The sequence below is a fragment of the Lutjanus erythropterus genome, chromosome 22, assembly GCF_056507025.1.
Source record: "Lutjanus erythropterus isolate fLutEry1 chromosome 22, fLutEry1.hap2, whole genome shotgun sequence".
Classification (NCBI taxonomy): Eukaryota; Metazoa; Chordata; class Actinopteri; order Lutjaniformes; family Lutjanidae; genus Lutjanus; species Lutjanus erythropterus.
The window spans coordinates 17,600,555-17,614,894 of record NC_139338.1 but is presented as its reverse complement, the minus strand read 5'-3'; the positions used below and the strand labels follow the sequence as shown (position 1 = coordinate 17,614,894).

Sequence of the window (14,340 nt, the reverse complement as noted above, 5' to 3'; positions counted from 1 at the left end):
AAACTGAACATAAGAAACAGTGCTTGTGTTGCACACTGGGAAAACAAAGCTAAGAAGTCTTCCCGAAAGACACTAATAGTCTGCAACCCCCCAAAAGCCAGCGGGGAAGAGGAACATAAAAAGAGAGGGTGGAATAAGGTCAGCCAGTGGAGCAGAGGGCTGAAACAGGGGAGAAGAGAGCATGAGAAGATGATACAGAGAGCTGCTGAAGAAATAAAGTGAAAGAAACATGGAAAGAGTGATGCCAAAGGAGAGGCAGAGGGATAGTGATGCAGAGATAATGAGAGAAAAGAGTTCAGCCTGGTGAATGCTGATCTGGCCTGGCAGGCAGATCTGTGGATATGAATGACATCATTGCTGTGGACTACAGGCTGATGATGATGATGATGATGATGATTTTGCCTCTGTATATAGACACATACTGATGTGGACAGAACCCATGTCCAGATTTGACTTCACCAAGAAAATGTATGGTATAATAGTTCATAGTCAATGCAGATTCCCTAGTGATTGACAGGTCAATATCAGCATAAGATTTTTTATTGTATAAGCACAAAGACTTAAGCATATGCAGTTTTGTTCTTAAGAGTGTTTGTTTGAAAATTACACCAAAATTCACAACAATTATCATGAAAACCTTGTTTGTTTATTGCACTTGCTGCAAATATGTTCCAGCACCAGCCAAAGTTAGCAAAAGTCTCAGGCATAGCATGCAAAACATTTTTTTTGTTTCTCCAAAAGACTGTCTATTGTCTACATATGATAAATATACTAAGTATATTCAGAGGTTTGAGGCTATAACGTAACCTGCATCAGAAGCAAGGCAAATTCTTAGGTCATCTCCTGCCACTAGGGAATACAGCTTCCGTTTCAGAAAGGTAAGATGCCTTGCAGCATATCTACATGAGGTGAAGTTCATGCTGATATCAAACAGTTTTTGTTTGCTCTGGACAGCAGTGTTACCCTGGATAGGGAGACGCCATGGGCAGAAAACATGTATAGTGATTGGATGAAGTTAATTAGTCAGTTTAGTTGTTTTAAATGGCAGAAGAAACACTATAACCCCACAAAATCATTTGTTTAAGAGCACATCTTTCTTTGGAGATGATGAACTCTGAGGCAGCGACCTCTCTTTCGTTTTCTCCTCCCTCACACACAGATTGTAGCGACAATGTACAATCAAAGGCCTTGCAGATGAAAGGCAGGAAACATAGCAGCTGTCCTCAGGGTGTAAGCAATGTGTAGGCTTCCTCCGCCAAAAGAGTTACACGTATAGACTACCAAAAGAAATGTACAAGCTTATATTCATTACTACAAAAGCTAGAGAGAAAGAATTCTTAAGTAACAGAAACCAGCCTTGTGCAGCTAAGGAACAATAATGAAACAGGCAATAAAGTCAATATTAAACCAACAACAAAGTGAGTGTAAGAAGGTTTGCTCATTTGCAGTCTCTGCCAGCATACAACATCATCCATCCATGTGCAGTGTTTCTTCTAAAATCACAGCCAGTGTATAAAAGTGCCTGTGTTTGTGCATTAAACTTTCTATGTATTAGTGCACTGCACCCAGTCAAGCAGGATTACTGCATGACCTCGACTTCACTCGGCGGCCTGAAAACAGAGGCAGCTACTGTAGCACAGCAACCATCCTGCCACAGCAGGCAGAGCGAGTGATAGGCACGGTGTTGCTGTGCAAGTGTGATTTAATCAGTTCAACACCAAACAAACACCGTTTTCCCCTGCAGCTGACACCAGCCAAACCCACTGACCCACTCCTCTACTCTCCCTCTCCGTCTCTCACACTGAGGCTAACATTTTCCCCCTGCTGTTTACTTTCTTTTATTGCTCATTAAGTCTCTACTCAATTTGAATGCAGATTTGGAGCCTAACTGAACCATCAGAAAACCTCTCAAACCCCAGCTCACTGACTCAGGAGACAGATAATCCTGTGAATACGTGGTGAGCTAAAAAGGGACAAAAATGAGAATGAACCAGGCATGAGTCCAAGTTTAACAACGGCTCCCATTCATCCAGACTACAGATGGCTCCATACTACTTTTTCATTATCATACTGACATGACAATAATCATCTTACTATACCAATCTGATATTAAAGATTTTTTCATGTCTGCAAAGCTCTTAATAGTACTTAATAAATAATATTTAACTATAAATATTCAACTTGCCTGTTGCACCCCAGATTTAAATACGTCCTTAGAGCTAAATCAGAGTGGAACCAACAAAAGTCAGTCAGTTTGATAAATTTAGCTAGTTATATTTGACAAACTGCTTAAAATCAGTACAGTGGGAGGAATAGAAAACATCACAGCAACAGAAGCTGAGATACTCATTTTCACAAACCAAGTTTTATTTTGGGTAACGTAGCTAATCAATAAGCCAGCCTGACAGAACTCAAACAAAAAAGACAGCAACAAATGTTGGTTTACAGTTCTTTACAAGTATGGTAACTGAGGTGCAACAACAACAAGGAATTTAAATATGTTTGCATTTTTGCTCGGAAATTGTGGTGTTCAACACCGTGCGGGACTCATACAAGCTAATGCTATGCATCCTGCCGGTTATTCACAGTCCAAAATCTTATTTAGACAAGCTCTGGAATAACCAGGCTTCCTTTTAGCTTAGTGCGTTCACTATGAATGTATGGCCTGGTTGTTCTCAGCTCTGCTATGAGGCAAGGGGGTCTTGGCTGTTTGTGGCTGTCCTGGCTGGCTCTGATAACTGAATAGAGGTGCACTGGTATGATAGTAACAGGCCTGCGGTCACGCCAGCTGCTCTCACTTCCTCCTTTTCCTGCCCATATCACATAAGAGATATGAGAGATCTCCCCGCTAGCTGTGTAGATCTACTGAGGGAATCTACTGCTTTAATAACCTGTATAACAACGTACTTATAAACAGATTACACACATGATTGCTCTTTGTGAAAGCAAAACTAATGAATTAGCCACAAAGAGTGGTCTAGTTCTTCAAGGACTAAGCTACAATAGCTGTGATAAAGCTCACGTTTACTAAGATTTAAACAGAACTATACATACCATATTATAAAACACTACAAACATATGAAGGGATCTGGGAAGTTCAGGACATGCAGCTTTCTTTAGGTTAAAATGTTAAAAGCAAGGCACATTAACTTACTTTAACTTCTGCTTATCACTAAACCCACAACATAAGCTCCATTGATCTCTGACAGGAAATTGGTTACATGTGACAAATTTTAATCCTGAACAAACCAGCCCTTGCTTGTTTTTGAAATAGCAGCATCTAACACACAGCAGGAACAACAACATCAGATCATAACAGAAATAATGACAGAAAATACATTACATAATACAATAAAGCACATTACTCAGGCAGCAATATTTAGTTATGTGGTTATTAGTTGAAGCCACTGCAGCTAGCAATCAACAAATCGTTATTCTTAATTTAGAATAACTGAAAAGTCATACGAGTCTCAAGTCTGAGCTTGGGCTGAAAATCATTCCAGGATAAAGTACTATGGTGTAGCAGGCTTTTTTCTGCTAGCCTCTGTACTGACAAAAGGAACTTCAATTGCAGCGATTTGTGCAACCTAAGCTTATGACTGTTTTGCAAAAAGGAAAGCCTCTTGTAGGAAATTTGCCAGAAATGATCTTACAGTCTAGAATGTTCCAGTGTTGTAATAACCACACAGTGAGGAATGACCATCTTGCTGTATAAGGTGCAGTGATGGGTCCTGAAGCTAGAATTAGTGACATGCCTCAGGGCTGAGTGACACAGGGGTCAAGTTTGGACCGGGTGGATAGAGAAGAAAAGCTGTAGATAGTATCACCAAAATCACTGGTCAGAGTCAGAGTCAGAAAAAGACCAGTTCCTCAGCGCTCACTAGATGATATGAAGTGTAAGTCAATATGATGCTTAACAGTTAGACTTTTGCCCAACCATATTCCCAGCTATTTTGTAATTATCAACAAAACTTTCACTTTGCCAACAAATGGTGCCTAACAAATGATCTTAGGAATTAAACTGGACAGTTCTTAAATCAGCTGAAAAATTTTGGTCAGATGGTCAGTTTTCAAATGCTTCTGATTACAGTCATAAGGCTTAGACTCATAGTGAGAAATGCACCACAGCACTTGGTTTGTACTGGAACTTGGTGACTAGGGCTGCCCCCTAATAGTCCATTTAACTGTTTGTCAGTGCCACGAGTCACAGTCGACCATTTTTTGATTAATTTGTTGGTTGCAGTTGCGCCTTTCATTAGACCAGGGGGCTTGCTGCAACACAGACCTATTTTTTTCTAGCACACTGTGCTAACTGTACTGTAGCAGTCATTAGCAAGTTAGTGGTCCTATGGGATACAGCATTTGTTATCAATGGAGATCAGTTTGGCATGGAATACAGCACCTGAGTTGATTTAACATTACAGCACTCTGACTGAACTCTGATTATGGCTACAATAGTCCTGCATAGCCAGACCTCTCTAGAGAGGCTGGAGGAAGTGTGAAGCAGTTAAGAAGCGAGTTTATAACCTAGCGAGTTAATAACTTAGCGATTTAATTTGTAAGTATACATCATAGATATTGTTGGTAAGTCCAACAGTATTTGATTTTGTGAAGCTGGAGGTTATTTATTCCCAAGTTTTAAACACTGTGTGAGGTTATACTAAGTTGAAATAACAAAATGTTCAGTCTCCTTTCTGGTTGTTCTGACACACTCAGAGTCATTTCCTTTTTTGTTGTTCATATTTAACAGGCAGCTAAGCTCCTTGCCCTAAAAATACATATTTAAATAATAAAATTAATATCATAAACATGTGACAACTTGTCAACTAATGGCTTGAATTGATAACTACCGGTCGACTAGTGGACAGCCCTATTGGTGACAATCACTCCAAAACTAACCGGCCATAAAGGCTGACTCTAAGTAAAAAGGTTTTGGCTTTGGTACAGCCATGCTGCTGCTATGTTTTTCTATCTACCAGTCATTCTGACAGGTGGCACTATGTGTTGTGGTTATGTTTATTAAACTACAAACAACTATGTCATTAATATAGAATCAAGTAGGGTAGCTTCCTGCACCAATTATATTTCTGTATGTGTGTTTAATGTGAACGGGCTGTACTTTGGACTGGTCAAAGGTTTGGGTGTGTTTCAGAAAAAAGGAGAAGCATTTTTCTTTACTGTACTGACATCTAGTTCAAAATGTGGAGTCTAAATTAACAACTATCCTTTTCACATCTCAAGTACGGTGTTATCTGCAAAGCTCAGCTTAAACTGTGCTCTCAAAGCACCCAGCTCGTTCTGACACATAAAGTATTTAAATACTGACGGAGCACTGGGTGCCAGCATGTGCGGTCTGCATGAAAGAAAACCTTGAAGCAGGTTTTACATATCAATGGACATATGGCCCCAGAGGCCAGACTCGCTGAAATCCACATGTAAATGTCTGGTAGCTGTTAAGTGATGGACTTACTGGATGGTAGATGGGAAGTAAATTAATTCTATGAATAGCTAAATTTTATTTCTGCTCTGAAAATTAAAAAGATCAATATCATTTTAACACAGACAAAAGATTAAATCTCTAACTGTGGTTATGACATTTACTTTAAAGGAAAAAACAATAAAGCCCTCATAAAACTTAAAATATGTGATTATGTAACAGGTAGACCAACATGTAGTACTTGCCCCAGGCATAAGTGTTAATAAGGCAAGGTTTTCTTAGCTCACATAGACATGTGTAAAGACAGATGTATACCATCCAATCCTGAGGCCAAAACCCTTTTCAACTAACATAATAATAACTGTTTTGAAAATTCACAGAAATTTAATAGCTGTCTTTGCAATCCACAATTTGCACGAGCAGTGAAACAAATAAAGACCTACTATTTTTAATCTGCCTAAAAAAAAAGAGAGCTCAATGCTCAATAGATAGCCCAAAATATTACAATAATTTTGCAAAGCAGATTTGGTTTCCATTAAACAGAGGCATGTGTATACCATGCTAGCTGATGGCTACCTCCCTGTGTGAGAGCTGGAGCGGCACAGTACTACACAGGCTAAGTTCTTTGTCTTCTCTGGTGAGAGATGAGAGCCCACCCACTGCAATCAAACGTGAATCCTTCAGCTGCTCCTCCTCTCAGCCCTTCACTAAATCAACAGTCTATTTACAGCAATAAAGCAGAGTCTCCGTGTGTATGCACGCGTGTTAGCTCCGTGCATGTACATACAAACGACATGATTATTAATGATCACAGAACTGAGCCGGGGCAGGAGAAACAATGGCCTGAATCTGAGGCAACTGTTTAATGAGCAAACCCAGATTTGCTGTCTGTTGCAAAGATTAAAAAAAAAAACCCAAATTTCAAAACTGACATGATGAGGAAACTGCTTACAAACCTGAATTTCACTGTACTGAGAGACAGACACACGGCTAATTTTATCAACATGATCCAGACGCACAGAGACAGATCACCAGATAGAGTCAAGTGTAGGGTGTGGATGGTGTAGGTTGCACTTATTTGATAAGACTTCTTTCCTTCATACATAGAACACAACTGGGGACAGTGTAACTAGCCCATATGCTTACATATGACCGAACATGTCATTAGCCTATCCTCACTCCTTCGATTTTCCACATTAAAGCAGGAGTGCACGTGAGTGGCAGAGGCAGCTTCCCAGTGCCAGAGAAAAAAAAATCATGCCAAACAAAGAGAGGAACTTCAGTCCATCTGTTTTTGTAAGGGAACTCAGCCATGCGTGCAGGAAGCTTCACTGTTTGCACTGTGGGATTAACAGTGAGGGCCTCAAATCTCCTACTGTCAAAGACGCCTTGCTCCTGGAACCCCAAAACAGGGCTGTCAATCAAGGTGCTCCACCCCCCGAAACTGGAAGGGGCCTCATCCACAATGTACTAAGTTACCTTCTGTCCACTCATGAAGAAATAAGAAGGAAAAAGAGCAAGAGCTTGGTTAGGGATGGATGATGTAGCATATTTTTAAAAATGCTTGCATGGATGCAGGCAAAGTTGTACAGTATGTACACTCAGCAATCATAAAAAGATGGAGATAGAGAAAAGCAGAAACAGTGCTATTTCTAAGCTCCCAGACTGACAGAAAGAAGAGATCAAGACAAAAGGCAAAAGACAAAAGGGAGTGGAAGAAAAATGTTACTGTCCTATACAATTACAAGAGCACAGCCCAAGAACCACAACATATAAATCTTAAGAAACACACTGCATCCAAAAATGCACTACAGACCCAATGTATACTATTGTTCAACATACTTTTGTGTAAGGAAACAGTAGTATGCATCTTTTGCTCAGAGCTTATCACATCACATCTTGAGGGCCTCCTTGCTGGTTGAAGAGGCATAACCATGGTAACCCACGTCAAGAATTAACCAATTTGAAAAATATATTAGGCCTAAAAAAGTAAAACCTTCCTTACTTAATTAAATTGGAGCTTTATTGACATTACACCAAAGCTGCCTTGATTGCTATCTGCCTTGTCTGTTATATTGTCGTCACTACTTCACTGGATTTTGGAATATTTATGCCAGCGTAGTGTCTAGTGCTTGCACTCTGTGACATTTCTATACATACTATTGGTTTCATACTAATGCTTTGGAAATTTTGTACATTTTCTTTAACTGATAGCTGAAAACACTAAAAATTGATTAATCATTAATAATTAATAAGCTACAAAATGCAATTATTTTCCTCATTTCAAGTTGAAGTTTAAGTTTCCTTATTCAACAAATGGCTCTGCCAGACAAAACAATGTCAAATGAGGCACAATCACTGCCATTTCTTGAACGAAAAATACATTTTTTATGTGGTTGAGCAACTAATCGAATAATGATTATTCACTGACATCCTTACTTAGAACATACTAAAAACTCTCACATACTGTTCAAAAGTAAATGCCATATTGTATGGAATTTTGGACATAGCCTTACACCATATTTTACTGTATTAAAAAAACAACAGCATTTGAATTTAGGTGTGTTATACAGTATTATCAGAATTCCAAGACATGAATATCTCAGTTCAGCCCTCTTAATTTCATACCATCACAGGTCAATTATGTACAGTAGGTGGGCCATTCCCTACATTGTCTTAGGCAGTGTTTGAGCTTCTTACTACAGATTAATTATTAACCTGGAGCCACAATAAACATGCTCTACAAAGTGATAACTGGGCTTTGGGGTTAGTAGTATGGTCAGTGCCTACTGAAGCAAGACTAAGTAGATGAAAAAACATGGCTGAGGTGAACTCCCATCACCAAACAAACTGTAGATTCCCATTCAAACAATATATAATTTGACAGTATATGAACTGCAATATGTTTTGCATTTTTGTAGGTCATGTGCCTTTATATTTACTGTATAGGTCTGCAACTAACAAACATTTTCACTGTCAATTAATCTGTCGATAATTTTCTTGATTACTTGATTAGTTATTTGTTCAATAAAATGTCAGAAAATGGTGTCTATCAGCATTTCCCAAATGTTTTGCCCACAACCCAATTATTCACTTAACTGTCACTGTCATTTTTTTCTTTACAAATCAGTTTTCTTTAAAAGAATCAGGATTTTGACTTTTTTATCTAAATAAAAAAAAAACTCAAATCGATTAACTGATTGCTAAAATAGTTGGAGATTAAGTGAATAATGGATTCATAATCAATGAATCGTTGCAGCTTTACTAAATTGTATGCTATTTCAGCATAATGCAAAATAGTTCTGTAGCTTCCCCATTTTCTATAACCTTCTTAGCTTCTTTGTGTGTATTACTGTAAAGTTATTCCTATTACAGCATCATAACAAAGCATGTTGTTAGTTTCTGCTTCTCCATCACGAGACCAGAGCTTTCCCCATTCTCATCATCGGTCCATCATGCTCCTATTCATTCAATCAATCTCTCAGTCTGAAAACTGCTAGCTCCTTCCCTACAGTAAACTGCGTCTAGTTGCTTCAGTCCAGCAATAATAGCATTGGGTGCAGATTAGCTGCCCGTGACATGGTCTGACACAGCAGCGGGAGGTGGAGGTCACAGGGTCTTCTGTAAACGGGAAACACAAAAGACTCCGCTGCTGATGCTGTCCGGATGTCATGTTACAGGGGCACAATGGGGCCGAAAAACCAAGCGGAGAGCAGATAAAGCTCAGGATTGGTATTCCACTCAGGGAGGGTGGAGGGACGTGGTGGGCAAGGCAGTGGGGGAGGAGGTGGACACTGCTCCCTGAAGCCTACCCCCTGACTGTGGACAACTGAATAAATGAGGATTACTGAAGGCCAGGTACTGCCTCAATTGTCACTTCAGGGAGAAAAAGCAATCCTTGAAATAAATCTATAAATGCAAACTCACCTTGAAAGGTGAAAGATGAAAGCACAAACTTCACAACAAACGATCCGATTTGGACTGAAATGATAAAGACCTATACACACCAGTACTGATGCCCGGTATCATGATGGATACTGGGGCTGATGAAGCATGCAACACCCCTCCCAACAACTCCCCACAGTCTCAAATATAATTCACTGGTGGCCATGCTTCGCGGAACTGCTATCCAATCCCTTTCAGACCTTCTAGCAGCAACTGAAACCTCACAAACTTCAGCTGAAATGCAGTTTTGTTTACATAAAAATGTCCCCTTTGATGTAACGAGTTTCATATACATCTCACATCTCCAAGCTCATGCTGTCATAAAGCTAAACACTTCATGAAGACAATGCAGCAGCGACTAAAGAAGTATATTTTCAAGGAGACGAACAAAGTGGGTGTTACTGATGTTACAGAAAGTCTCAAACTCTGCTGCTGCTACTTGATGTTATTAATGTCATATCTTATAGATAATGCAGTATGTTTCTTTACCTTAAGCCATGTGAAAAAAATGGTAAATAGTTACACTTTATTGTTCCTTTCAGGGTACAACATTAATGTTTCTATTCACTTGCCCGGTCAAGCAAGCGGGTCAGAAATCCTCTTGCCCCAACATCAATTTTTACTTGCCCCTGTAAAAATTGTTTTATTTAATGGTTATCAAATAACAACAACTAAAGTTTATTTCCATGTTTAATCTAGGGCTACAATGTATATGAAATGTGAAAAAATGCTGAAAATGCCCACCCCAGTTTCACAAAGTCAGAGCTGATGTCTTCAAGTGTCAAATATTGTTTAATGTGACAATGACCAAAGAAAAGCAAGGAATCTCCGCATTTTCTGCCATTTCTGCATGAAACATTACTTTAAAGAATCTATTATCCCGTGGTTTAGTAGTTGAATTTCCTTTTTCTCTTCTGTCCATTAGGTAAGTGAGTTGCTAGATTTACGGGCCCAACATAGCACTTACGTGCCCTGGCCAAGTGGGCAATCCTTCTTGTTGAGCCCTGATTAATTTAAATGGAAATTCAAAATATTTGTATTACTTTTCATCTATTAGATGACAAGCAAGAGAATCTTAATGATAAATGACAGCATTGTTGAGCAGAAAAATCTATTAATTTACATGAACAACCTGGATTTTTTTTTCAACATGTTATCACTTTTGTGACCACATAAAAACCATTAAAAACATATCAGACATTATACAAATGTATCTTATGTTCTTCATGTTGTTATTGACTAAATATAAACTGCTCTACAGATACTTCTACACAGATCCTTTTCTGTACCATTCTTCTCTGCATTAGTATCCATAGGCCAGACATCACAAGAGCCTATGTTAGCATTCAAAAAAGGCTTAGGCCTTTGTGATCTACCTGTGCTCAAATTCCAGCAGCTTACTGCTTGAAAGCGTTTGTAAAGCGAGTAGACCAATGATGAATACATGCAAATAATAGCACAACTACCTACACAGTATGTGCAGTCAACCCCACACAACAAGCTGAATGTAAAGCACTTTGAAATGACACACTCTTAGACTTGTTCAAGAACATAATGTTCCAAAATCAAAGCAACATGCTGGAGAGCAAGACTGAATAGCAAGTGGTCAAACGTTATGCGGGCCCTTGGAGGATGACACTAATTTAAGGTTTAGGACTACAGTTTGACAAGAATTGGGCAATAAACAAGTGGTCCTAGTCAGGAAAGTAAGTTTATAAATAAGGGGTGTGAAAGTATAAGAAACACAGAAAAATACAGAGTAAAGTCAGTGTAAACAAACACAAACACTGCTTCCTCCATGACTAGATTTCATTGAACAGTACAAAGAGTTAAGGCTACTGGAATGCAAACATAAATACTGTACATTTCTTGCTAAAAGCAGGTAACCATCCATCGGCCAGGCTTAGGACAAAGCTTAAACTCAGTGATACTAGATGCTGAGGTCATTCTGACATTCATTTTCATGAATTCCCTAATGGCCTCCGCTCTAGATTCTCAGCTCTCCGGTGGCCACAGCAAATTAATGCGTGAGGGCTCTCAGTGTCAGCCCATAAGAAAGAAGCTGCTCCTGTCTAAAAGGCAGTGTGAGTTTCAGGTTTTGGTTACACCAGGGGCAGACGCAGGGACAGGGAGCACAGAGAGGAGGTTGTTACTCCTAGTTTTGCTCTAGGGACACAAACAGAAGGACGGGACTGTTTCCCATACCAGTAACCTGGAGCCCTCCCTACTTTGACCCAACAAGACAGTCAAGTCAGCAGTGAACCCATGTGCTATGAGAGCCACTAAATCTCAATTCTGTAGCTCTACATTTAAACACAAATAGCTGTCTCCCTCAACACTTGCTGACCACTGCTGACCCATGGTATCATAAAACACACACAGATCATTGTATGGAATTGAGCAGGTGGCACAGAGAAAACCTGCTCTTGCCTGTCAGTCAAGTAGCTCAAGAAGGAAAGGGGGTGTACTCACTGCTACTGCTAGGCAGCATGTGTGTGCTGCAATCCTTAACTCTTCTTCTGTCTGCTTCACCACTCTGTCACAGCTGCAATAGCCTACACATAAGTGGGGAGGGGGCACAAACTTGCTCAAACAAGCAACAAGACTTAAAACACCACAGGCAAGAGGACAAAATAACAAGAGAACTTTAACTAACTGTAGCCTCACATGCAGTTTCCAATATATATGCCAACTCTAATGTGATGATATGAGCCAAGGCAGGATGTATTATGAAATGCAGAATCTATATTGCATAAGTCAATATAACAGGTCAATATAAGAAAAATAACAAGAATTCCTCAATTTCATTGAAAAATTAGAAGATGAAATTACCAAGACTTTCAAACTTTTCCCCTTTAACCAATACATTGATCCTGTTGGGACAACTTCCCTTGTTTTTTGGTTTGTTTTGACCAGCCCAGTTCTAGCCCCATATTTGACTAAGCTGCACAGCCATCCCATCAGCTGTTCTAAGTCCCTCCCTCTTGTGGTTTCCGGCTAGTAACAGGCTACCCAATCATTAAGCTGGTTTCCACTGTGCTGGGACAAAAACAAAACTACTTATTCATACCGTTCTTCCAGAACCTTGTATGGACTGGAAATATGTTGCTATGGTTCATTTTTAAAAGCACCCTTCTGTCATCCCTAAGTGAAGTTGAACAAACAAAAGTAAACATGGTGACAAGGACTTGAAAAACAGAACAGACTAGCTAGATTGTTGCCTAAAACTTCAAGCATTCCTCAGTGAAAACGACTCATGACACCTGCTGTACCACTTTAAACAGCTGCCATTCTCACTTCCAATCTAATATGTATATGAAACAACAGATAACAACCACTCTAAAAAGGATTCAAGTTAGGCTTCCACATATTTGCCTGCAGACACTGAAGTACAGTGAGGCACACAGATCAGGTGGCCATTTTGATGTTGAAATTAACCAGCAGACTAGCCAGCCAGCTCACTAGCGTAACAAGGTAACATTTCAAGTGGCAGATGCAATAACACAATTAGAAAACCCATAGTAGCGTTACAAAGCAAAGCTAACAATATCAAGAATGCTACACAAGCTGCAATAACGCCAACGTTTTTTAACGAGTAGAACAAAAGACAGCAGCATTTTCAGTTGACGTTAGCCTTACGTTATGTAAACAAGCTCCTGTGTCAAAGGGGCAGTTTGACTGTTAACTCCCCTAACAACAACAGGCTGGACAAAGAAACCAAATTGCCATAAGGTGTTTATATATTCAGATCTATTGGTGGTGCAACAAGATGAAAGACATTCCTGGAAAAGCAGAATAACGTTAGCGTCTGTTCGGCTGTTACAATCATTTTCAAATATACACAGAAAGCTAGACAGCTAACGTTCATGTTAGAAATATATGCTATAGAGTTGGAAAAATGCTAACAGGACCCATGTATGGGACCGATGTGATTAGCTAATACAGCTGATGGTTCGCAGGACAGAAATAGCTAACACTTGGCTTTGCTAGCAAAATGTTGTTTACACAAAAACACCAGTGATTCACAATGAAAGCTCTTTCTGCTTTGAGTTACCAAGACAAACAAGAAGCAGCGTCAATAAACAGGGTTTGGTCATATCACCACATACAGGACATAGCTGGCTAAACAGCGACTGGAGAGACTGTTGTTTATGTTCAGAAAAGGATACAGTTTCACCACATCGGTATCCATTCGCCTTTTACCCGGACTTGGAGACGACATTTTTGCTATTTCCACCGCAGAGCACCAGTAAGTGAACTGAAAGCTAGCCCCCCGAAACGCTAGACAGTCTAGCAAATCGTACTATCCGAAAGTTAACATTTGCTTTCGGAAATGTCCACCGCAAAACGTCTTCACAGTTGAATGTCTCTCTGTCCTAATGAGTAGCTGAGCTAACGTTAGACCTCTGCTGATCACTGCCTCTCAGCGTTCTGACCATGGTTCTGACAAGCTGGGATCACTCCGCGGACGACGTCATATATGTGCGACCAACCGTCACAATAAATGGCCATCTTTGTAGTTTTATTTTAAAAACCTTTGGTTTTGCGGCTTAAATTTCCTATTAAAGTGCAATTTGACATAATTTACACTGCTATTTTATGTTTAGGAATTTAAAAATAATACAGTAAAACTCAAGATACAGAAAAAATAGTACTATTGAAAGGACAGCTCACCCAAATTCAAAAATTCAGATTTTTCCTCTGGCCTGTAGTGTAATTTATCCATTTAGTATGTTTTGGGGTGAGCTGCAGAGTTTTGGAGATAGAGATGTCTGACTTGTCCCGAATGTTATGGGAGGAGGTGGCACTCAGCTTGTGGGGCTTAAAGTGCCAAAAAAACAAACAAACAAACAAAAAAAACTACATTAGCTTTGTTATTAAAGCTACTACAAGGAACTTTAATATTTTGTTGATTGTGGAGTTCCCTGTGGACAAAAGCACTGCATTTCCACAATAAC

The 14,340-nt window shown here is 39.5% G+C and overlaps 1 protein-coding gene across 1 annotated transcript in view; it reads right to left on the bottom strand.

Moving 5' to 3' along the window:
• Positions 1-13,838, bottom strand: part of ube2h (ubiquitin-conjugating enzyme E2H (UBC8 homolog, yeast)) — a 28,096-nt gene extending 14,258 nt beyond the window's left edge. The window contains exon 1 of the mRNA XM_084710643.1: positions 13,552-13,838. Coding sequence (XP_084566769.1) covers positions 13,552-13,604 — 53 coding nt within the window. The 5' untranslated portion in view covers positions 13,605-13,838. The remainder of the gene's footprint in view (positions 1-13,551) is intronic.
• Between the last annotated feature and the right edge of the window lie 502 nt (positions 13,839-14,340).